The following is a 25,547-nucleotide window of genomic DNA, read 5'->3' on the forward strand; positions in this document are numbered from 1 at the left end:
TATTAAAGGTCGGACAGTCAGGTAGAATGCAGAATCAGCTGCCAACAAGCACAGGGATTCATATAGATATTTGTCTTGATAATAATACTCTATTTACACACTGTATAAGGGCGAGTGATGATGGCAAACATACTGTATGACAGAACAATAACTGCAAAATGATTAACACTAATAATATACTCTGAATGTAAAGGTGAACATCATTTCAGTGTATCAAGTATAAAGGTTCATTTACTGTCAACACAGGGTTGTACAATGAATAAGTTGTAGCCCCTTCATGCTACACACACATAATATTTTTATTTTTTAATTTAACCTTTATTTAGACAGCAGCAACACAACACAAAGTTACAGACAGACATCCAATGCAGAGACAAAATAGAACCAAAAAATCCAATAAGTGATAAGTGCAATAGTGCCAAAGGGTTAGTTGGATTTTAAATACTAAAGAGCAAACCCCCGTAATCGTTCTCTCTCCAGTCTTCTTAAAGTAGTTTAAAATCCCAGAGGGGAATCAGGCTGGACAGCTTCAGTTCCTGCTGTTCTGTGTTTCAGGTTGAAGGGGCAGAGTAGGAGATGGCCTCTTCACCAAATTCTATACGGACTGAGGGGATGGAGAGAATAAGCAAGTCCTTGTAGGCTATAGCAGCATTGTTTATGTGACATGTGAGTGGATAAATAAGTGGGCAGCAGTCCAAGGATGGATTTATAAATGCAGTTATGCATATTTAAATTAGAGTAGAACTATAAAAATAAAATAAAACTACCGTATAAATAAATCCTCTCTGTCGTCACCTATGTGAGTTAATGTAACACTTCAGACAGCTGGAACAGCTGCTGCGAAGATACATCAGCTCTTCAATCAACACTTGTCAGCTCTAAATAACTGTTAGTGAACAAACACTAGTCACACAATTTGCAGCGCACTCTACATTTATATTTCAACTTCTACTGTGTGCACCTTACGATTTACAGAACACAGTGCGGCTGCAGCTATCAGCGGCTTAATGAGTATCCATTAATGTGCTGCTCCAGAATATCATGAGCTAGTAATGAAGACGCGTGAATGCCTCCAGGACTTTCCAGACAGTCTAGGTATGTATATAGATGCAAAAAGGGGCAGATGCTTTTCTTATGAAATGGCATATCATGGATTAATACAATGAAAAAACTGAAATATCTTAACAACTATTGGATGGATTATTTTGTACAAACATTCCTGTTCCCCACAGGTTGAAAGACTTTAGTGATCCCTTGACTTTTCCTCTAGGGCTTTCATTAGGTACCTACAAAACTAAAATCGTAGCATGGTAAAGCACTAAATTAAGATGGTGAGCATGGTAAAAAATCATACCTGCTTAGCATCAGGATTGCCATTGTAAGCATGTTAGCGTGCTACATTAGCATTTAGGTCGAAGCACCCCTGTACCTCACAGAGATGGTGGCATGGCTGGAGACTCTTGTCTTGTTCCTAACTGACTCAAGATTTTGAGGGATGAAAGATATCGTGCGTTTTACTTGATGTCATAGCAATAAATAGTTACCATAGAGGATCATCCAGGATTATCCCAGCGAAGGATCCTAGAAATCACATTCATCATTCCACCCCTTAAGATTTATGTCCAGTGTCAATGTTCACTACCAGTGCAGGGTGTAGTGTGTCCCATATGAAGCAAGGCAAAAAGTAAGGCTATAGAGGCTGAGGTGTCTTTTTTAAAAATGTAACCATGATTTTTCCATAACCATAAGAAAGTATTTTTGTTGCTGTAAAGTTGCTTTGTTAAAACAAGTGTTAAATAGTGCTACATTCTGACAGCTATCGACTGTTCAGTCAGTATAATGGGTCTTCCGGTCCCTCCTTTCTGCAACAAAAACAGAGAATACATTTTTTGGTATCATGTTCCCACTTTATGCAGTCAGAAGAGAGGACTCTAAAATGAGCTGGTCCTCTCCACATTTTCAAGGGCAGGAAGGGGAGGAGGCAGGGGAGTGCTAACTGCAAAAACAGACAGGAAATTTGCCAAAATGCCAATTTTACTTATAGCGCCTTTAACCCTAACCATACTAACATAGTTTATCACAATCTATTTCTGATTTTAAACATACTGTAGCTGTCGTTGGCTGCTATTTTATAAAGTACAAGTACGAGCAAACATTTGCATTAAAAAAAAACCTGTCACTGAACATACTCAGAGGTTTTGCAGAATCAGCCAATATCAACTTTCTCTGCTGAGGAGGTCTGAAGGCCCCACAGGGTGCCTGAATGTGCCTTATGAAAGAGGAGTACAATCTGCAAAGTTATCATTTTATAGAAGTTGGACATTTCTAAAGTTTCCCTTCCTCCATTAATGATGCTCCATTCCATTTAGGTTGCTCCACTAAGCCAGGATATGCAGACCAGATCTTGGTACTACATGGAAAATATTTAATGCAATGTGGCCACTATAAAAGTTATACTTATAACTGAGTTTGACAAGTTAAGATGCCCATCATGAAAAATGTCTCATGCACATCTGGCTCAGGGACATTTACTCACACTGAATATCAGTGTGGATTTAATCTCATACCACATCATTCCCTATGGGACTTTTGGCTTGTATTTAATAAGATAAACTGCAGGAAGTAAGTAGAGTTATTGCGTTTTGGCAGACTTCCTGAAGCCGTAAAGGGACCTGGTGCAAAATCTAGAGGGATCCAGGTTTGTACAGGAATTTAAAGAGTAGAGGACAGTTGTCCAAAGATCACTTGTTCAATGCAGATGCATAACAGTACTGCGGGTTGTAGGCAACCCAGCGCAAGGCTACAAAGGTTCTAGCAAACGTACCATGGGTACCATAAGAGAGTAAGAATTGCTAGTGAACAACAGGTAAAGCAAATATTAAAGTTTCTATGAATCAAACCTCAAACCTCCCGTCCTACCAGCTGCAGAATCCACACTAAACAAATTGCTTGCCATATTTGTTTCTTTGTGACCATTTATTCTCTCCCCCAGGGCCAGTTTTCTATCAGTGTTTGGGTTTTGTCCTGTGTTGTCTTCTGCCTGCGTGTTTTGTTTGTTTTTGAGGACTTCTTTTGAGGACAATAGTATGTATTTATCCTGCGGGGGGTTCTGTTTTGGTCACTAATCATCAGGAAAATGGCTACAGTTGTTCACACTCAAAAAAACCAAGAGAAATAGCTGTGGACATTTGAAAAGGCAGCGCAGACGATTCATCCACTGTCTTTGTTCCTCCCGGTCTTAAAACAAGCAATTTGCTCAGAATAGAACGCAGATAAACACACAAAAACACACATATCCACATTATCTGTGTATGCTGTGCTACAACAATGTCCACACTGAAACTATGCTGCCTCTCAGTTAATTGGCAGTGTGTGTTTTTAAATTGGCCTGTCTGACAGAACAGACTGGGCCAGTATGTGTGTGTGTGTATGTGTGTACGTAGGTGTGTGTGTGTGTGTGGCCATGCTGCAGTCTTAGGTCTCTCCAGTGGAGGAGAGCAAGAGAGACAGCATTTGAATCGTTTAATATCCCCCATCACTCCCTCCCAAACAGTCAGTAATCACACACACGCACGCATGCACACACACACACACACACACACACACACACACACACACACACACACACACACACACACACACACACGCACACATGCATACACACGCACACGCACACACACACAAACACACACAGCCTCAGAAAATGCAATCTTCTCTGCTGAAATGAAAAAGGAAGCTTAGCCTTTTGGGTTGGTGTGTATGTGTTTGTGTGTGTCCACATGCACAAGTGTGCATGAATTTGCAAGGCTCTGGGAGTGTGTTCATACGTGTGATTGTGCACGCATTAATGTTTGTGTGTGTGCGCCATTATAGCTTTCCCCAATTTGCTGAGCGTCATGGAGGAGACCCTCCACCCTCCACCCTCCATCCTTCGGTATATTGCCACATATGTAATAATTTTAATATGGCTCCCCCGAATGAGAGCAACCCTGCATGCATAATTCATGCTATACAAAAAGCTGTCTAGACGCTGGTATGTATGCCTTATGCACTACACAAGTGTAAGCTGAAACTTATCACAAAAACTATGAAACAGTCTTTTCTGAACCTTATCCAGTTCCATTCTCTCTCCCATTTTTTCCATAGGTGTGATAAATGAGTGATTATTCCACCAGGAGATGAGATTTTCCTTTCCTCTCTTTCTCTTCGTCCATCTTTCTCCACTTTCCTCTTCTCCATTTGCTCTGCATCCTCACTTAACCCTCCTCTTCCATCCCTCTCTGCTTCTCATTTTCCATTCTCCTCTCTCTTGTTTTGCTTCATCCATCATCCAGCTTTGGGTTTCCTTTTAATTTATTTCTTTGTCTTTCCCCGATCACCACCACTACTAAACCTCCCCATATATCTGGATCCCAGCTGATATACTATTTACCCAAAATGGAAGCGCCATTAAAATTCCTAACTGCGCCACATACTATGTGTGTTTTTTTTACTCTTCTTCTACTTCTTTTCCTCCAAACAGAAGGTTGGAGGTGGCGAGGGAAGGAGGGAGGGAGGAAGAGAGAGTTGGGGTGGGGAGGGGGCTCTTTTGGCATTGATGTGATGGTGGCAGGGGTGGGGGGAAGCAGAAGAAGAGGAGGAGGAGGAGGAGGCTGAGGAGAAGTAGATGAATAAGGGGGATGTTTACTTTAGAGGTCGGCCCTGCAGTGTCCACCTGAAAATTGGTTTTGTGGGTACAGAGGGAGAGAGAGCGGGAGAAGGAGGCAAATGAGAAAGAGAGAGCAAAATAGAGCGAAATAGTGAAATAGCAGGAATAAGATAAATAGATTGCGAGAAGGACACAAACTGAGAGGAACATCAACTGTGAATGAATGAGAGAAAGACGGAGAGAGAGAGAGAGAGGCAGTGGGGAAGGGAGAGGGAGGAGGAGGGGGGGAGGATAGTTGTCATTAAATCCCCCCTCTCAAATCAGAGCTGAGATTCAGAGGCCACTTTATCTGGACGGACAGACGGTCCTACGGTGTGGAGCAGCAGGGACGCTCTGAGTGTGTGCCTGTATGTGTGTGTTAAAAAAAAATGCACACAACACACGGCACACAACACACACACACACACACACACACACACACACACACATATGCATGTCTTTTGGTATGTATGTGTGTGTCTGTTTGTGCTTCTGTGTGCCACCGAACCGTGTGAATGCACTCTATGGGCAATCATGCCCAACTTTGAGTGTGTATGTGTGTGTGTGACATGTAATTGAGCCCTTTGAAGGTCAGCATCCCTCTGTTCCTACTCACCATTGTTGGTTGTTGTGTGTGGTTTTTTTCCCTCTCCATTTTTTTGCCTTGTGTCTCAAAATGGCCTCTCTGTCCTCCTCCCGCTGTCTGCAGACAGAGGAGTGAAGGACGAATTTTGATCAACCAACATCAATATAAAACAAAGCTCAGAACCTAAAATGGCCACTCCCCAATCTGTGTCTATTGTCGCTCTATATGTGCACTACTGTTTATTTTCTATGTGCCTTTCTTTTCTGAATAACAGCAGAGATGATTTGAAGTGTGGTTAGGAATCCAGCTCTTGTGTTTATTGCTATTACATTGCCATTTATAGCAATATCACTGGGCAGATACAGATGTGCTTCTCTACTGGGATTAGTCTTTGTCAGTTCGCTGGGTCTTGTAAGATGTTAAGTCTCTGCATCCAATGCTGTTTGCCACCAAAACTTTCCAACACCTGCAAATTCTGATGGATTTCTGAGGAAAAAGTGGCGTACTGCATTGTAATTTGGTTTGCATTAAATTGAAGTCACCCTTTTATTTCAAATGCTCTCCAAGTTTAATCAATTTCTGATGATTTTTTGCTTCATCTTTGCTCTCAAATGTAATGTCAGGGATCTATTTTGATGTATGGAGAATGCCAAAGCATGCGAAATTGCCCAAAATGTCCAGGTTTAATGAGTCACCTTTTAAAGTGGTGTATGCACCTGAGTGGGAGCAAATGCATCCCCATTATTCAATTAGGATGAGCAGAGTTAGAGTTTTTTAACCCCACTTTTTAAAAACAAACATATTATCATACAGCCCCCACAACATGTGTCAACATGACATTCAGCTTAACTGAATGGACTGAAAATAGAACATAGAAACAGAGTGTATGTTGTATGAATATGTTTGAGCCACTGACTACAGTCAAACTTCAAATTAGCTAAAAGTTGTTAAGGTTGTGCTGCAGCCGAAATGGAGAAACACTTATCTAACTTTGCCAGCCCACCCCCACCTAACATTAACTTGCTGATCAGACGGGATGCAGTTGTGAGATGTGGTGACGCCAAATGAAAGAATCGACTCTTTTAAGTGTAACATGGCTGTTTTTTGACTTAATCAGGAGGCTAAGTGGCGTAAAAATGCAGGAAATTTGTTTTAAATGACAATTTTTTTGGCGCCCAGAACCCCCCGCCAATTATCTATCTTTCCAAGTTTGCTCCCTCATTTTAAAACATAACCAGGCACCCATGGGTCTGTGTAGAGGTGTCATTTTATGTTAATGAGCATATGTGTGCCTAAATTGCCCATTATTTGTCTGTGTGCACAGCAACAACAGGAACACTGGCTTTGTGTTTCACATTCAAAGGATATTTATTTTTTTAAAATTGTAATAATTTCAGGCTTGTTCTGCATAATAACACATTCTGTCTTCCAGTGCAAAGACAGATTGATTTCATGTTAATTTATGTAATATTTCTCCATGTTAAGATGGAACATGTGGAAATAGAGAACATGCAGAGCTTCCTGGATGTCTTCTGAACTTTTCACGTACACCGGCATTCCTCCTCAGCTTTTGATTGGTTGATTGTTGCCCCTGCTGCACGGCGCAGGAAAGGAAGGCAGAATCGGCTGTTGCCTAGCAATCCGGTTGCCATAGATACCGCCAGGGCTCCCTCCTAAAGAGTACACTGTTATGTACATTGAAAAGAGAGAGAGAGAGAGAGAGAAAGAGAGGAAAGGGAGCGAGGAGAAGTATGGAGAGAACAGAAAAGGAGGGAGGAAGAGGACAGAAGAAGAATGGAAGAAGTTGAAGTATAGGAGTGGAGAAAGGGAGCGGAGGGGGCTCAGAGGAGTTCATTAAGAATAACATAAAGAATGGGAGGAGAGAGAGAATACAGACAAAGACAGAAGCAGAGCGAGAAGCAGAGAGTTGTACTAAAAAAATAAATCTCTTCATGATTCATCATATAGATCCCCCCAGACAGTTGGAGTGGTGAAGGCAGGGTAATATTGGAGTCTGCTTCATTTGGTATTCTGTTTTAACATGCGGTGCTGTGGCTTGCTGGCTGGTTGTTCTGTGGTTCCTCAGTTGTCTTGGCTATGTTTGGATAAGCCTCCACGCCACCACAACCCTCCCCACCGCCAGTACCACCCACCACCCCACCCCAAAATCCACCCTCACCCACTATCCATCTCTATCTGTCTGCTTGCTGTCTGTTTTACTGTCTGTGATTGAATGTAACTGTACAACACCGTGAGGAGAGGAGCAGATAAGAACAATGAACAGATGAGGCAATGCAACAGTTTCATACATGCTGCACTCATGAATTATTTCTACTATAATATAAATGTCCATATGTGAATTGAAATAATGCAATCGTGATTTAACGGATGAAAACGTTTCCACATTCTAGTCTAAACTGTCAGATTAAAGCGCTGTTTTATGGGGAAAATCATCTAGTGCACACAAATGATGTGTTTTACAATTCTGTTTTTCTTCGACTAAAATGCTAATTGGTAGTTAGCACAAGCAACGATAGCCACCATGACTGAACACACAAAGAAAACTGCACCACCTACAGAAACTCTCCATCTCAGTGCAGGAATGCCACAAAAGATAGGATGCAGATTTCCACCTTTAATGCCTTTTTTGTAAAATTCTCCCTTTTATGCGTATGTTGTTGCTCAAGCCCGACTGGTCATTTTTGACATTTCCACATGACACACGGCTGAGACACATTATAGTGGACCATGTGAGGTTGGGCACAATTCAAACAGGATTTCACAGTCACATTCCCAGCCGTCTCTCTCCCTGGAACAAAATAGGATTAATAATTTGCATTTTAACTCTTCATTGACATGGGCACAAGCCTGTACTGGCTCTTTATAAGTATGTGAAAATTTGAGTACATCTGCACAAAGTATAAGTACAGAGACTGTGTCTGTCTATGTGGTATTTCTTTACATGCATGATTTATGGGGCAGTTACAGTGTGTCTGTGCACGTGTGTGTGATGTATTGGCATGTGTGTCTATTCACCAAATGTGCACATATCTGCAGACTGCAGAGCCTGTTGGACTGTGTGTGCGTGTGTGTGTGTGTGTGTGTGTGTGTGTGTGTGTGTGGGGTGTGTGTGTGTGTGTGTGTGTGTGTGTGTGTCTGTTTCTGCAGGTCAGTGTGATTACAAAGCATCCATAGATCAAGTTTTATTATGCACCAAAACTGCCTCTGTCCTCTTTACTTTGCAATGTCATCTCTGCACACAAGCTCACATTGCACACACACACACACACACACACACACACACACACACACACACACACACACACACACACACGCAAATGCATGCATCCAGACCCACAATGCACTGGGAGTTACGCAACCTGCTGACTGGACATGAGTGAAAGTAGTACTTGTGTTGTGTTAGGGTGAGGGGTGGGGTAGGTTTGGAGGGTGCAGGGATGGAAACACAGCCGAAATGGGGGAAAAACAGAGGAAGAACAGAGCATGGCACTGGTGCAGGCATTAGTGTGACAACAGATGGATTGCAGGAAAGAGTTCCAATTTCCTCTTTGAGGGTGAAGCAGAGGGAAGGAAAAGAATATAGATAGAGAGACCAAATAAGGAAAGGGAAGCGAAAAAATGAAGCACAATGAAGCGCAGAGAAGAGATCGAATCAGTGGCAGAGAGAGCAGCAGCAATAATGAGAACGCATGAAAGTGCAAAGAGGAAGAGGGAGGAAGAGGATGGCAGAAAGAGTGAGAGGAGGAAGATGGAGACAGAGTGAGAGAGAAAGGAAGCCAGTGACTTTTCATCTGTGACTGTCGCTTTCCATCTGACTGCATCTCTGCCTCCTTGTCTGCATAAAAAACCTGAAGATGTCTCCTTGAGCATGTGGGCTTTTGTGTGTGTGTGAATGTACATGTATGTGCGTTTTAAACGTCCATTTTGGTTTCCTGTTACTATATGTAAATTTTTTGTGACTGTAATTATGTGTGTGTGTGTGGCTGGACGAGGGTTACAGGCACTCTCATTCATCACATTAAAGAGAGCAAGTGGGGGATGGGACTGAAACTGGACAGCAAAAGTTATTATGCAAAGGCTTGGTTGTAAATCTTTGAGTGTGTGTGTGTGTGTGTGTGTGTGTGTGTGTGTGTGTGTGTGTATGTGTGTGTGTGCGTGTGTGTGTGTGTGCGTGTGTGTGCACTCCACTGTATGCATGTGTTTGTGGGTGTTTTCATCTATGTGTGTGCGCTCTCATTGTGTTTGTGTGTGTGTGCGCTTACTCCTGAGAGGCTCTCCTCATTAAGCAGCGAGGCGACAGGAGTGCAGAGTGTGTGTTTTCACACACCACTGCTCCGATACAACGGGAGCCACTTTTTTCGCCTCCCTTCCTTCTCCCCTTCCTTTGTGCTTCCTCATCTTTTTCCTCCCCCTCCTCCTCCTCCTCCTCGTCTTCTGTCTCTCTCTCTTTCTATTTCCCCCTTTTTCCTCATCTGTTCTTGAAATCCGTCCCTGCCTCCTCCTCCTTATTCTCTTCTTCCTCCACCTTTTTACCTCCTCCTCATCGTCACCCTTTCCTCTCATCTAAACCTGCAGCACTGGAGTGTTTGTTGCCTTGGGTAAATGTGAAGAACAGATACATTCGGAAAGTGAAAACATTCACACTCAACTGCTGCTTCCCATTTAAGCCTCAGCCTTGATTAATCAAGTTTTTTTGTGGTGACGGTAGCCCAAAAACTTGTTTCTTTGTTAAGAGCTGGGCTTAGCTTTATGTGTATCTATAATAGGAGTTTAAAAAAAAACATATTAAGCCACCTCAATCAATTCAGGCAAATGTTTAATACCTATCAAATGAAGGAACAGGCAGAGAGAGAGAAAATGGAGATGGAAAATTTAAAAAGTGTGAAAAGTCAACAGGTAGGCCTATTTGTTTGTGTGTGGAGGCAGAGGTAATTCCCTTCAGATGGTAGCACTAAGTTGATGAGGCTTCCACTGCGGCCGGCCAGAGGATGAGATTATCGACCAGCCAGAGTCGGGCTGTGGTATTGATTCCAGGCCAGAGTCTGTGAGGGAGACGAAGGGAGAGAGGAAGAGGTAGAGGTTGGGAGGAAGACAAGAAAGGGAGATACTAGGGGAAGAACATGAGGGACAATGCCAGGATTGGTTATTCGGACATCAGGTCACAACTTCCTCCTTTTTTTTATCCTGTCCTCTTTTTGTGTCGCTCCTTTTATTATTTACACACTGTAAGAAATGTTCTTCTTACCAGGTCACCATTAGTCACGTATTCTTCAAATATAACTGTTATTTCAATAAAATTATTCTGTCAAAGGGATATTTTCAACATCCAAGGTTTTCTTGGCTTTTAAAAAGCGCACCGCAACTTCACTTCTCAATATGAAAAATCTAATTCAAATACATAGTAACCACAGCTATCCAGTGAAAAGTATGTCACTTCAAATTCAATTCAAAAAGTCATTGTCATGATTATATTTATATAATATATATATATATATATATATATGTGTGTGTGTGTGTGTGTGTGTATAAAATCATGCAACACTGCAAAGATTTAAACACTGAGTTAATTATTTTATGGAGTGACATGTAGAAAATGCAAAATGATTTAATTTAATTGTAAAGATTTTGTGTCATTATTTATCCATTCTCACACTCTTTTTCTTCTTTTTTGTTTTTTCTTACATATGATTAATCAGTTGTCTCATTTTGACCAGGACAACTTTAGCATTTTAGTTGTGTTTAAAAAACAAACAAAACAAATTTATCAAATCCCTGAATGCATAAATAATGCATAGAAATAAATACAATAAGATAAAGTAAGAAATGTAAAAATATACAATTATTAAAGTGAGAAGAGAGAAAAAGGAGCAGGGCAAGAGCGGGTTCAAAGAGCAAAATAACAATGGAAGGTAATGAAGGAGCAGCATGGAGGAGGAGAGGAGAGAAAATGAGATGGGGGAGAGAGAAATTATAAGCAGAGAGGGAGGAAGGATGGTGGAAGGGTAGGTGTTGTGTGTGTGGGGGGGGGGTGAGGAGCATTTGAGGATTCATCTCTTGCTGGATAATTCCCAGGAGGATCTCTCTCGAACACTTGAAAGCTGTGAAGTGTGCGGTTCTGCTCATACTCCTCCTGGTAATTGGAAGAGGAGAGGGGGGGAGGGAGAGAAGAGAGGGAGAGCAGGGCCAGGTAAAGGAGGGAGAAATGGAGGTAAGAAAGGAAGGGGGGGTGAAGCAGGGGAAGATTTGGGGACGGAGGAACAGGCGGAGAGGTAAAAGTAACGAGGGGGTAAAGAGGAAGAGAGAAAAAGGAACGACCTGACTTGTGCCATCTTTCTTCAATCCCCCGTTTTTTTTCCTCCAACCTGGCTTATATCTCTTTTATTTTTGCTCATTAGCTCACACGTCTTTATTCTCTCTCTCTCTATCACTGTCCTCATCCCTCCCTCCGTCCCTCCCTTTGCCGGCGATGGCGTGTCTGTGGTTGCAGGCGGTTTCTGAAACATGGCCGCAGGCGTTTAATCATTGATGGAGTTTTTTCCTCCACGCAGGCAGGCCAGCGGGCAGCCCCGACTCACTCACATGCGTCAGGACCTGCTGATTCACTCTCTGGGGCCTTCAAGCACACACACACACACACACACACACACACACACACACACACACACACTTGCACACAGGCATGAATACAAAGGCAAACAGAGATGCACACACAAACACAGATAAAATGTAGCCTGAATGTGTGTGAGGCTATCCACATGTGTGCCTGTCTAGTTTATCCCACCAGGGATTGTGAGGCCCAATCAGCAGCAGTGAGCCCAAATAAAAGCAGTGAAGATAAAAGCAATTTATTTGACCAGAACATGGAGACAAAACCGTGTTTGCATTGGCTCCAGGCCTGCACGATACATATGTCTCTACAGCTTTATACGTCCTTCTGCTAGACTCAGTACACATCTGTCTGTGTTGTTCTTAAAAAAGTAAATACATTTATATACTGTATGCTCATCTGCTGTCATTCTCTTTGTCTACTGTAGTCTAGTCCACTGGTTCTCAAACCATCTGAAACAGCCTAGTGCACATTTCACGATCCGAATTTGAACACTCAAATAAAATGGCGGGGCGGTTAATACAGTGCACTATGGTGGTAATTATTAGGTAATGATTTCAGACAGTCTTGAACATGCTAAACTACGATGGTGGACATAAAGGTAATACCTGCTAAACATCACTGCTGTGCTCAAAGACTGCTAGCATTATTGTCTTAGCCTATTTAAAATTATAGGGACTACATTTTGGGACGTGTTGGATTTAAAGTAATATTTTATAAATGTTGGATAAAAGTAAAAATGTTGCACCATTTCAGTTCAACGGATGGGCTTATACTAGTTTGATGGACAGAAGAATTTGAAGAATATATTGATACTACCGCTACTACTAATAAAGATCTTCCTCATCCCCTGACATGCTTATACAGAATTCAGTATCAGCATATCAATTATCATTTCAGCTATATGAAAGACCGCACTGACTTTCTGATGATTTTTAATAAAGGGGGAAAAAATAGGCCAGGACATATCTGCCTAACCCTCGCCAACGCATCGGCCTGATGATGTGCAGGTAATTTTTTTTTTATAATGAAACTCTCATCCTTTGAAAAAGCTGACACCAGCAAGATCTCATAATATTATCACTGGCAAAAGAGATTATTGAGAATTATGAGGATGGAGCCATCTGTGTTGAAATGGTGAATTTAAGGTTGTAGGCCCGCTTTAGAACCCACTCAGTGCAGTATATCCACATACATTCAATACGTAGCACACTGATCCTTGTATACATTCCAGTAATGAGTCTATTTTGAGTACATTTGATTGTTATTTTCATCAATCAACCAACTCTAGCTGATACAGTAGTCACAGTATAGTTGATAGCCTCTTGCTCATATTTTTTGCGTACTCCTGTTGAATTCTGCAGTAGCAGGTACAGCTTATCATCCCCACCTCCCCCCGTTCTCTGTCTGTCTGTCTGTCTGTCTGTCTGTCTTTCTGTGTGTCTCTCATCCTGATCAGAGAGTTTTTTTTATTATTTTTTTTTATTTCTCTGAGGATTAAAGCCAGACCCTGTGGAGTAGAAACCCAATCTCTCTCACTCCTCCTTCCCTTCTCGCCCTCTTTTCCATCAAATTCACCCCCCCTCCTCCCCTTCCAGCCAAACAAGACTCCACCCTGAAATGGATGGATTAATGACCTCTCTCTGTCTCTCATATGAACACCTACAGCACTGTCTGTCTGCGTGCCTGTGTGTGCTTATCTTTTGTCTTTCTGTGGGATGAACACCGTTCTGTGCGTGCCTATATGTACGTGTGTGAGTGTGTAATCCACTCTATTGTATTCACTGATGCTCTGTCCTGCCTGGTGAGTCATAGTGAAGGACCTGTCCAGAGCATTACATCTTAGAGAAGAAAGCGCACATACAAAATGGTCTGCAGTGGTTATGTGATTGCTTCCATTAAAGTGATTATGCAATCAACAGCAGTAAGTCAGGAAGACAGACCAACAGTCAGTCAGACAGACAGACAAGGGGGGAGTAGACATGGATGGCACACACATACACACACATATATACGCAGCACTCAGGCAGGCAGGGGGAATTTCTCTCTTGTTAATAATCATTATGAAACGGCTTCACATGGAGCACTTGCCTCTCCGCGCTCAGCATGGCGGCAGGTCTGTCCCGGCAACCTCCCCACGCACACACATTCACTCACAACTCTGCCGCCTTTCTTTACTTCCTCCCCCTCTTCTTCTACCACCTCCACTGCTGACAATATTCACTAAACCCCAGGCCGGGGCTCCCAGTGGACGCCCCTCTCTGTGCCCCCCACTTCCACTTCCTGGGTGAGCCGGGGTTTGGTGAGTCCCAGGCTCCATCGCAGGCCTGCACCTCTGCTTGTTTTTACCAAAGTAAACAGATGGAAGAAGAGAGAGAGATAGACAGAGCATTGTGCCCAGCTGGGATAGTGTGCAGTCTGGCAACAGGGACCGTTACAGATCTCCTTTCTACTTCTTTGTTTTACACCTCAACATTTTACCTCTAATCACTCTCTGTCAGTGCAGCACTCCACCGAGCATCTTTTCACTTTTACAGTCTTTCCCTCTCTATATAGATTGATACATCTCCTTTACTTCGGGGCAGCATTTCACAACACTGACTTATGTTTTAATATTTTGCTCTCCAAGAACCCGGGCAGGAGCAAACTGAAGTCCCACTCTTCACCTGCTTCTCTTTTCTTTTTCTTCTTCCAGCCAAGAAAGCACCAGACGGCTCAGTGATCGCCAACGGCTACTGCGACTTCTGCCTCGGAGGCTCGAAGAAGACCGGCTGTCCTGAAGACCTTATCTCCTGTGCGGACTGCGGACGCTCAGGTAGGGCTCCGCTGAAGGGGATGATTGGCAGGAGGAAGGCGGTCCTCTGTTGATGCACAGTTTTGAAATGTTTCATTTGTTGAGTATAGATTTGGTATTTACTATAAATGCAAGTTTTAATTGCTGTTACGCTTACAATGGATGGACCATACCAGTGTTTTTTGTTTTTGCCAATCTACTACAAATCATGTACGACATACTTAACATTATTCATAGCTGTTTGCTGTAATGTTTTACATTTTTGAGGTATTTTTCTCACCTTCCAGGCAGCCTTTGGCTTACATTTTTTTACTACAGTTTGAAGACCAATTTGCAGAGGCTTGAAACTGATTGCACTTTCTTAAACTATGGTGGCCCTGAAGGACAAAATATACAGTGAAAGCATAAACGTTCCTGAAGGTTCTCCAAATAAAAATGCAAATATCAAAACATATACATACAGAAGTAGTTAAGTAACATCGATAAATCTTCCTCACTAACGTTGGCTAACAAGATAGCATGACTTCACACTATCTGGGACTTTAAGCAATTAGTGCTGGTGTGGTATTTGTAAAGTTTTAATTGGTTATTAAAGGTGTTACTTTGTTGACTTATTGTCCTTAAAGGCCACAGTACATACATATAAATGAAGTTCATGTCTGATTATATTCGTGTGTATGTGTTTGTAGTATTTGTAAGTGCAGGTTAATTGGAAAAGTCAGCACTGCATTACCATTCACCAGTATAGGGGTACATTGCCCTTTTCTTCACTTATTCTCTGCAAGTTGATTTTCCTTCTGTATGGAAAGTAATAAAAATGCATGGCTGCCTGAAAGTCAGACAACACATTAAAACGTCTTAAACAATATGACATGCTTTGGAACACAGTGGCTATAATGTGAAATGTACTAAAATCTTCTGTGCAAGAAGAATTTATCATTCATCAAACACACTTCTATTGCTGCTTGAGAGGTGTAAGTGGCAGACATTGAAATCCACTGTTTAAGCTTGAAAGCATCAACATCAATATTAGTAAAATGGTTTTCTATATATAATTATCATTTTCTCATGAATGATGATGAACACTTTAAACATAGTTGGGAACAGGATTTTGTAAAGTTTTGTACGATAACAAGAATATCAAATAGATGAGATAAATCACATAAAATACAATTTAAGATATTTAGCAAATTGCATGTAGCTCTCAGTGTATGCAATAAAGTTGATGATACATGCTCTGCACTATGCCATGCAAATACTAAGTGCAAAAACACACTGGCGTGTCCTGTCAAACTACTGTTCCCAAGCTTAGGAATGAACTTTTTCTCTCTACCTGGCACTTATTTTCATATAATGTGGTCTCGTCCATTGACCACGATGTTGTCAAGCAAAGACATTTCTTGGCTTTAAAATATGAATGGATTCAATGAAATGTAATCTTGGTGTGACCTTATTGTCTGGCCAAAAAACACAAAATTGTCTGCTGCACGCCTTTCAATCCTTTACATTTGTGATATTATAAACCATTGTCTATTTCTTCTTTTGAGACCGTGTCCCATGTGCAACAAGGAACTTAGATGAGTTTGTGAGAGAATGGTTTACCCCAGTATGTATTTTGGTTGTGAATGACCAATTTTATCGCCGTAGAGTTCAAGTATGATTTTTTATATATGGTTGTATTATTTTTTTCCCCCCATTATAAGTCCCTTTGTTTTGGTATGGGATGTGTTTGTATATTCTGGTTATATGTATACATGCAGAGATTGCAGTGTATATGGTGCAGAATTTGTGTATTTATTACTTGATTGCATGTACTGTATATATTTCCCCACATGTTTCTTTTCATCTGAAAATAAAAAAGCAGAACTAAAAAGATGTACGTGATTTGTAGTGAATGGGCTGCAGCATGCAAAACATTGGTATGGTCCTCTTCTTTATAACCACCCACAAAGAAGACAAATGAAGGTCAGGAAATGAGGATGACGTATAATTTCTTTTGTTATGATCATGTAACAGCAAGTAGCAGGAAGACATTAAATAACAGGCTAAGAATAGATATAGAATATGTTTTAAGTGGTAGAGAACTGGACTGCAGTGGAAAAGGATATGTAATTTTTCTGGTAAACTTGCAAATTGTTCATCACCACTTTTGTTTAATATTTTTCATAGTTTTTTATAGATCGAATCAAAAGTAAGTTTATGGTAGATTTTTTCTGAGATGACTGAAGTAAAAGTTATGTTACTTTACTTTTACTAAATTCTAGACTTTCAATGTAAATACAAGAAAACAAATATTTCAGCAATCTCAAGTAAAGCAATGTTCACATCTATGAAACACCACTGTGGAATTCCCCTTCAGAAATAAATAAATCACTCATATGAAGCAAACAGACTGATGGGTGGATAGAATAGTAGATGATGGATGGCTGTCCTCAAAATACAGGAAGAGATGGTGAAAAAAAAAACGTTGGGGTGTGCTTGTGTGTGTGTGCGTGTGTGTGTGTGTGTGCACCCAGGCCACCCGTCCTGTCTGCAGTTCACAGTGAACATGACGGCTGCGGTGAGGACTTATCGCTGGCAGTGCATCGAGTGCAAGTCCTGCAGTCTGTGTGGCACCTCTGAGAACGACGTAGGATTTTACTTTATACAACATCTTAACACATGTGGCTGCACACAGACACGCACACACACACACACACACACACACACACACACACACACACACACACACACACACACACACACACACACACACACACACACACACTAGTTTACTGTACATACATACTGTAGTACATAATAATGGAAAACATTATAACTTATTGTTTGAATTCAGGTTTTATGCAGTCTTTTATAGGTAGTGCAAGTTCAGGGGCTTTATCCACCTTCTGAACAGTGATCCAGGAGCTAGCTCAGATTCACAGGCTTGCTTATAGACTTAAGTGCATGAAGGTTTGATCCCTTGGATTGATTTCTAACCACTGGGCTTACTGTTGCCCAGTTAGTCTCACTGGGATGAAACCCATGAGAGAATATGTGACAACCTGGGATAAATGCTGTTTTAAAAAAAAACCCTAAAGAGTAAGCAGGTATTTTTACTTACAAAATATAGTCCAGATAATAAAGTCACAGTGCAGGTTATTATTATTAACTATTTCTATGAAGGGAAGATAATGATTCTCAAGGTTTCTCAACTTAAAAGTAACAAAGACGTGTATCACGCACAACCCCTTATACATATTAATATATGCACATTAAGTTAATGTTCTTGTGTCCTCAGCTTTTCAAACCTGCCCCCACACTTATGTTTACTTGAACATTCTCCTCTGTTCCAGGACCAGCTGTTGTTCTGTGATGATTGTGACAGAGGCTACCACATGTACTGCCTGAGCCCTCCCATGTCTGAACCACCAGAGGGTATGTATGAATGACTAATGGCTATAAGAAGAATGTATTGTAATCAAGAGATACTGCATACCTGGAGTTCATATCAAGGACTTCTGAATTCACAGACAAGTGTGTGATCAGAGAGCCTAAATGAAACTCATCTAAGAACAGTTTTGTTGTTTGCACAGAATGATGTAACTGTCTGTACTGCAGGTGGGGAGACGGTCAAAACAGTCAGACTGTCCCTGCGCTGACTTTTAGGTCCCATCATTGTAATAGGGACATCTAGGTACATCTATTCTAATTAAACTGTTGTTTGCCATCTACACATAAGATGGCTGCCTTAGGATGTTTGATGGTGTTGTCATGGAAATGAGTAGTAGAAGAGATAATCTGTTTCCATGGCAAAAGTGTCACTTGTCTGAACATACAGTAGCAGTGCCACTTGTGTTCAACACTCACTAACAGTGTCATGCTCTGCCCACACATGCAACGCTTTTGATTTGCAAGAAACCAGCAGCAGTCAGTTATTTTAGATTTACTCTCAAGAAGAGTAACAACATATATTTTTATGCTGTGCTAAATGCTCACAGAACACATTACGGCATGATACAGCAGGGTCTACATTCACTTTGAAGTATAAAGGTTGAGAGTTGCATTTTAACATCCATCTCAAGTTGGTTAAAATGTTTAATTAATGTCACAAATCCCTTGCTCAAATCTGAACCAAACTAGTTGTCAAATCCCCTGCATCTGTCAAGCACAGCCACAGCATGTGGTGTTTTAACATGGAGCTTTAATTTACAGTGTAACTTAACGCTCTGTCTAAAATGAAGGATTAATCCACAAGGCTTTACAATAGCGGTGATTGAACTTCCGATTTGTGATGTACTCTGTGTGTGTGTGTGTGTGTATGTGTGTGTGTGTGTGTGTGTGTGTGTTGTACAGGGAGCTGGAGCTGTCATCTGTGTCTGAGACAACTGAAGGAGAAGGCCTCAGCCTACATCACCCTCACTTAATCTGCGGAGCTGCGCCTCATCCTCTTGGCCCTTCATCCTCTCCCAAACCACCTCTCCGTCACCCCTCTCTGTGCCTGCCTCAGCTGCCCTCACCCCCCTCCTCCTTTGATCCATTCGCTGCCACTTCCTCTACAATCCGTCCCAGTGACCTTTGACATGACTGAGCACACAGCACCCGCAGCGCTGCACCCATTCTTGAACGTCTGTCCAGCGGCGAGCCAACCTCCGTCTTTTTGTGTCACTCACATTCCCTGATGTGCTTGACCTGACCCCCCTTCCCCTCTCTCCTGCTCTGTCTCAACAGAGGAATTCATCAGCTGGCAATAAGTTTGCTAGCGAGACACACACTCCAGCCTGCCAAGGGCACTTCAGAGGCATACTACTCCACAGGAACCCTCTTAAGGGCCCTCGGAAGAGCCCTAATGATCTTCAGCTGCAACTCAGTCAAGTAGTGAGTGGGAATTAATAAGATGGATAGGTGTTAGGCCGAGGACAGGGCATGGAAGACCCTGGATAACCATGGAGCAGTATGTTTCGGTGTTAGCCAACTGTGAAATATACACCTAACCAAAATTTCATTTACTCCCTCTGTCCTTTACCGTGTACGGCAGAGCTGAGACGTTGAACTCTGCTCCGTTACTTGTCTGCGGGGCTTTCTGCCCTGTGCAGTTTCAAAGGGGAGTGAATTGTACAGAATTCAGACTGATTCTCTATCTACGCACTCTTGCAGACTCCCCTCACTGTCAAACAATGAGCGTCTGGTCAGGAACTCAGACCATCTTTGACCTCACCGTGTCCTCTCTCCTTGCATGTGGTTTCCACAAATTAATGATGCATTTTGGGATTGACACTGAGGATTTTAGTGTTCTGACGTGATCCTCGGATAAGAGAGAGATGGATTTTTCTCTAATCAGCTATCTCTGATCAAACAATGTATTTAAAAATGACAACTTAGGCTTAGCATCTCTCACAAATCCTTAACCTGACCTTTATCTGCCCTTCCCCTCTCAAACAATGACTGTGAAGCCAATGCGAGACTGAAACGCTCCTGGTGCTTGGTGTGTATTATCCGTGTGTTAAGAATGTAGGATTGATGTGTGGACAATGCAGATCTTTGTCTGGCCCATAGAGAGGCCTAAAAACTTATTTTATATGATTCCTTTTTTATTTATTTTTTTCATTTGCATGTTGTTATTTCAATTGTTTTTAAAGACTTTTGATTGAAATTGAAAAGAAAGCACACTTAAATTCGCAATAATGTGTTTGTGATATGAACTATTTTGGCCAAACTGGGTGTGTTTTAAACTTTGTGTGTGTCTGTGTGTCTGTTTGTGTGAGTTTTACTGAGCACTACAGTAATTGTAGTCAGCTCCATGCTAGGTGGCATCTGTGAGAGGATTCCAGTAGTAGTAGTTGATGTGAATGTAAGGAAAGTCTGTGTTTTGCAAGTCACAAGTCTCAAATCTTCTAAATTAAGTCAAGACCAACAAGTGTTAAAGACAGAGTTTGAAATTTTGGGAAATAGATACAAAAATCAGAGTGTAAAAAAGTTGGTTATACGGGCTTTATGTGCTAGACTGTTTCTTGGCAGTAACTCCAGGAAGTCACTGCTCCCAGCCAAGAAATAATCTGGCACATAATCCATCGTAACACTATAACGTGTCACTTTACTCTTTGTATTTTAAACAGAATAAACAAACAAGATATAATATCTTAATTTATCAGCTCTTGCTGTGCTGGTAGGTGGATTTTGTTACATTTTGCAAAATGCTAAGCTAGGCTAACCATCTCCTAGCTGTAGCTCCGTATTCATCAGACAGATATGAGGGTATTATCTCTTCTAACTCTCTTTCCCAAAATTTCAAATTAACATCAAGTCCATTTACTAAACAGTTGATGTTACAACAGAGTAACATGTGCATTTTATCTATTCCGAAGCGTGAAACGTCTCAGATGAGTATCTGTTTTCCCCTCGTTCTTCTCTCTCAGCTCTCTGATTTTACTACACAACATGGAGGAGAACGAATATTGGATTAATATCACCACAACACACTGACTGTGTCAAGGGTCATTGATTTTATGTTTGCAGAGACGCTAAGCTCTTTGTTACTATCTTAAACCGATACTCAACCCAAAATATTTCCATTTAGGATCAAACACTCAATACTTTTGAACGGTGGCTTTTAACAGTCACTAAACCACTCCTGTACCTTAATCCACTTCTCAACTTTATATTGAGATTGAAACAGTACACTGCTTCTGTTTGACACGTGCTAACGTGGACACTCAAGTGACATAGAAGCATTAGCTTTAATAACATAATTTCCTATCTTTGGTCTTGGTGGTACAAAAGGAAGTCACAAGTCATTGGTGCTGAAGTTTAAGTCAAGTGGCATGTTGAATTGGCTTTCTAGCTTGCCCGTTCTGTTTCTCACCAAGTGAAACAAGTTCTTTTCATCGTCTTTGTGTCCTGCAAAACATGAGGCCAGCTGTTTTGTGTGATCAGTGCGACATTGGTGAGAGAAGATGTTGCTCTGCTATCTGCCAGTCTGCTCTGCACGTTACAAGCCAGTATAATAAATCAGTGCTTAAAGACCAAGCTGAAATGTTAAGGCTGAGTTTGTCATTATGGGATTAATCAGCCAGCATGCATTTTTGAGCTTGCACAGAGAAAAATCTCTCTTTTTTTCCTTTTAACTCAAATGCCCATTATGTTATCCTTGACCAGTTTAACTGGACTTGGCAAGGCAAGTTTAATGGGCACATTACGATAGCAGAAAGCGCTGATTTAGGAGGTTGTTTTCAACATTACTGAATTGTTTGTTTGTAAAAAAGAAGGCATCCATCCGGTGATCTGTGAGCGTTAAGCTTGGAGACAATAGCTGTAAATAAGGGATTGAATTAAGGGCAACAATTCCATTTCATACAGTGTTTCATATTCTTGTGTACATATCAAAGTATGTAACAGGTCAAATTCAGCTGGTTTTGGTTTGAATGACCATCTCATTTTTAATGCTGCATCATGTCTCTAAAACAAAACTCGCAAGATCAGATGGCTTGTGAGAATGTAACTGAACTGTAATTGTGTTTGCCATCTGATACAGATAGACGTTAGGTGCAAATACTGTGGTACCCCTCAATTCAGTGTAACTCCACTGATGCATGAATGACATCTGAAATGTTTCTGATTTCATATTTTGATATTGTCAGTATTGCTTTTTTAAAACTAATGATGAGAAATAACCTTTAACTTATGTTCATTTCCTGTTGGTTTCCTTGTTCGGTTTGGTAATTGTGTCTTTTTACATTTTGCACAGCGTGGCTGCATCTGCTCCCCAAGTGTGTTTATGCCTCTGTGTGTGTGTGTGTGTGTGTGTGTGTGTGTGTGTGTGTGTGTGTGTGTGTGTGTGTGTGTGTGTGTATAACCACTTATGATAACTGGAAGGTCAGAGAAAAGAAAAAAACGAACCAAAATAGCGAATTATTAGACATTTTCTTCTCAGCGGAACCACTTGCATGGCACAGCACTGCTAGAGGATTGTAATGTTGAGTACAGATTACAACAAAAGTGTACTTGAGTGTACACATTTCTCACAAGGCACTTGGATGAAGCTGAATTAATTCTTCAGTGTGTTAAGTGTTATATTTGCCAACAAAGGCAGTAGCATCCAATCAAAATGTTTTTATTTCCATGAACCAATGAGAGCTAACATCTAGATTTGAAGTGTGTTTGAGTGGAAATAGTTTGATGATGAAATGGATGCCGAGGAAGATCATTATATTTAATATATAATGGAAATGTTTATGTGGTGGATGGACGATGATGATGATATTGATGGTGACTGAAAAGCCTTTATATTGGGAGCTTTCCTGGCACTTAATAGGAGAAGCATGGTGGAGTCAAACTAATTTTGATTGTACTATCTGGGGAGGGTGGGGAAGCCATGTTGGGGTTTTGGAAGGGTATCATTGTGATTATTTAATGAAACTTGAGCCTTCCCTTTGTACAAATGGACAAACCAAGGTGGTGGGGGAGGGGTCGAACAAGTTGATGCCATTACCCCCACCTCCCCCCATTTTAGGCTGATGGGGTGGCTCGGTCGGAGGGTTGAGACTTTGGGCCACTCTAGGCCTCTCTTGTAAATTGTCGTTCTGTGATCTTGCTTGCACTTTTGTTTTTCATTTCCCAAAAACAAGAAACTAATTGTAAGTGTGTATGTGTGTGAGTGCGGGTTTTTATTTTTAATCTTTGCATTTTTTTCAACGTGATTGTCTGTTGTAAACAACACTGGATAAAAGATGAGTTTTTAATTTGTATTTTTTACCTTGAGAGGAAGATGAAATCTTCTTGGACATTTTTTAACCCCCACCTGCTCCCTTCCTCCCCCTTTCCTCTCTCTCTCTCTCTTTCTCTGTCTGGTACCTGGGAATGCTTTGAAACGTGGACTGTGACCGCACTGCTGTCATCACTGCTGTCAGTCATTCTCTGTGAATTCATCCGACTTTCTCAATTTACCCAGTTTTTTCTCTCTTCCCTTGACTCATTTTTTTCCATTAAAAAGATGAGATTGAAAAATGACCTCTACCTTTGTGTTGACATTGTGTGTGTGTGTGTGTGTGTGTGTGTGTGTGTGTGTGTGTGTGTGTGTGTGTGTGTGGCATTTATTTGCTCTACTTCCGGCTATATAAATCACTGAATATTTGTGTGTACTTGGACAGTAGTCAGTCAGTCTGTCTGCTTGTCTGTATTGTTGCCAACTAGGGCAGCTTACTAGTCAGTTTAACCAGTCAGGTGGTGAGGACTTTCTAGCTCACACATGGCAAAAACCAACCATTCTTTCCTCCTTTTCACTGGGGCGGATAACAATCTATCAAAGCAGTGTGTTCAAAGTCAGATTTCAAAACCTGAATAACTAATTATCATTTCCAATTTAAATACACTTTGCGGCTAAAACACATTGACAAGAATCTTTTTCTTTTTTTGCGTAGCACTCCAAAAATATTCTAACCTTTTCATGTGTATAAAATAGGAACAAATTGGCTATGAACTGACAAAAGATTAAGGGACAGCATTGTTTTGCTGTAGCTGCCCTGAAAAAAAACTGGGAATGGGGGACAAAAGAGCCCCACTGTCTGGAATTGTTTTCAAACAACACTGCAGAAGAGAATACATTTTGCTATTCAGGGCAGGTACAGTTTTGCTATTTGTGATGTATTCCTGGAGATGAGACATTCATCATAGCTGCTGTGTTGGCCAGACCTGGCTGAGCAACAGCAGCAGGGTGAAGTCAAGCTGATCAACAATTCCATTTTTTTCCCCTTACCTGCTTCCCTCCAGAAGCAAGAAAACCGAAAACCAGTGCACACTTGGTTCCTTTGGGGAATATAGGTATTTTTAACAATATGCTCTGAAAAAACTCCTCCATCCATCCTTTGGCAGAGCTCCAACCTTATCCAAAATCCTGCACAGCACCCCAACCCCCGCCATCCTGTGCATACAGAAACCCACACACAAACGCCTGTGTGCCACACACACTCAGACATGCGTGCACACAAACATGCACTTTCACCCACATACTGTACAGTATGCACATACACACACTGCCTAGAGCTCCCATCTTCTTATGAGCTTCATTACTCTGACCCCAGTCTCCCTTTCATATCTCTAAGGATGTTTGTGTAGTGTATGTGTGTGTGTATGTGTGTTTTCCATTCAATACCCAATAGAATATGAGTATGTATATTTATTTAGGCCCAGAGTAAGCACAAGTGTGTTTATGTGTGTGTGTGTGTGTGTGTGTGTGTGTGTGTGTGTGTACATGTGCAAAAATGTGTATTCTGTATGTCAATGTGTGAATACTCTACTACGTGTATGGAGTGTGTGTGTGTGTGTGTGTGTGCGTGTGTGTGTGTGTGTGTGTGTGTGTGTGTGTGCGCATGTGTGTGTGTGTGTGTGTGCGTGTGTACATGTGTGTGTATGACTTCCCAGCCAATTACCACATCTCCCAGACAGACTGAGACTGCCTAGGCCCTGCCAGCCAATCAGAGAGGGGCTGCGCACTGCCGGGCCGGAGGTGGTTGCTATGGTAACCAGGAGGCCTGTTTGCATGGTGGCTGATGGAAGAGTGATGGATTACAGTAATGGGATGGAGGGAGGGAAGAAGGGAGGAAGATAGGGAAGGAGGAAGGAAGAAAGAATAAGGGAGGTGTAGGAAGAGGATGAGGATGGGAGGAAGAGAAAGAAAGAAAATAGGAGGAGGAGGAGGAGGAGGGAAGGGATGGACAAGGGGAGGTGAGGAGGAGGAAGAAGGGAGGGAGACAGGCTCATACATAAAGATATTGGAAATGTATGAATGCATCTGAAATGAAGCGCCTTAAAAAGATGAAAAAAAGAATGAGAGAAAATGATAAAGGGAGAGTGGGGGAGGAGTGGAGGGGGAGAAGAT

At 41.6% G+C, this 25,547-nt stretch overlaps 1 protein-coding gene across 1 annotated transcript in view; it reads left to right on the plus strand.

The window, feature by feature from the left end:
- Positions 1-23,680, plus strand: part of dpf1 (double PHD fingers 1) — a 40,483-nt gene extending 16,803 nt beyond the window's left edge. Inside the window, 4 exon segments of the mRNA XM_051396630.1 lie at positions 14,597-14,716; positions 17,212-17,324; positions 18,031-18,112; positions 19,031-23,680. Of these exon segments, the coding sequence (XP_051252590.1) occupies positions 14,597-14,716; positions 17,212-17,324; positions 18,031-18,112; positions 19,031-19,101 (386 nt within the window). The 3' untranslated portion in view covers positions 19,102-23,680.
- Positions 23,681-25,547: the final 1,867 nt, after the last annotated feature.

The sequence above is a fragment of the Dicentrarchus labrax genome, unplaced genomic scaffold (genome assembly GCF_905237075.1).
Source record: "Dicentrarchus labrax unplaced genomic scaffold, dlabrax2021, whole genome shotgun sequence".
NCBI classification, from domain to species: Eukaryota; Metazoa; Chordata; class Actinopteri; family Moronidae; genus Dicentrarchus; species Dicentrarchus labrax.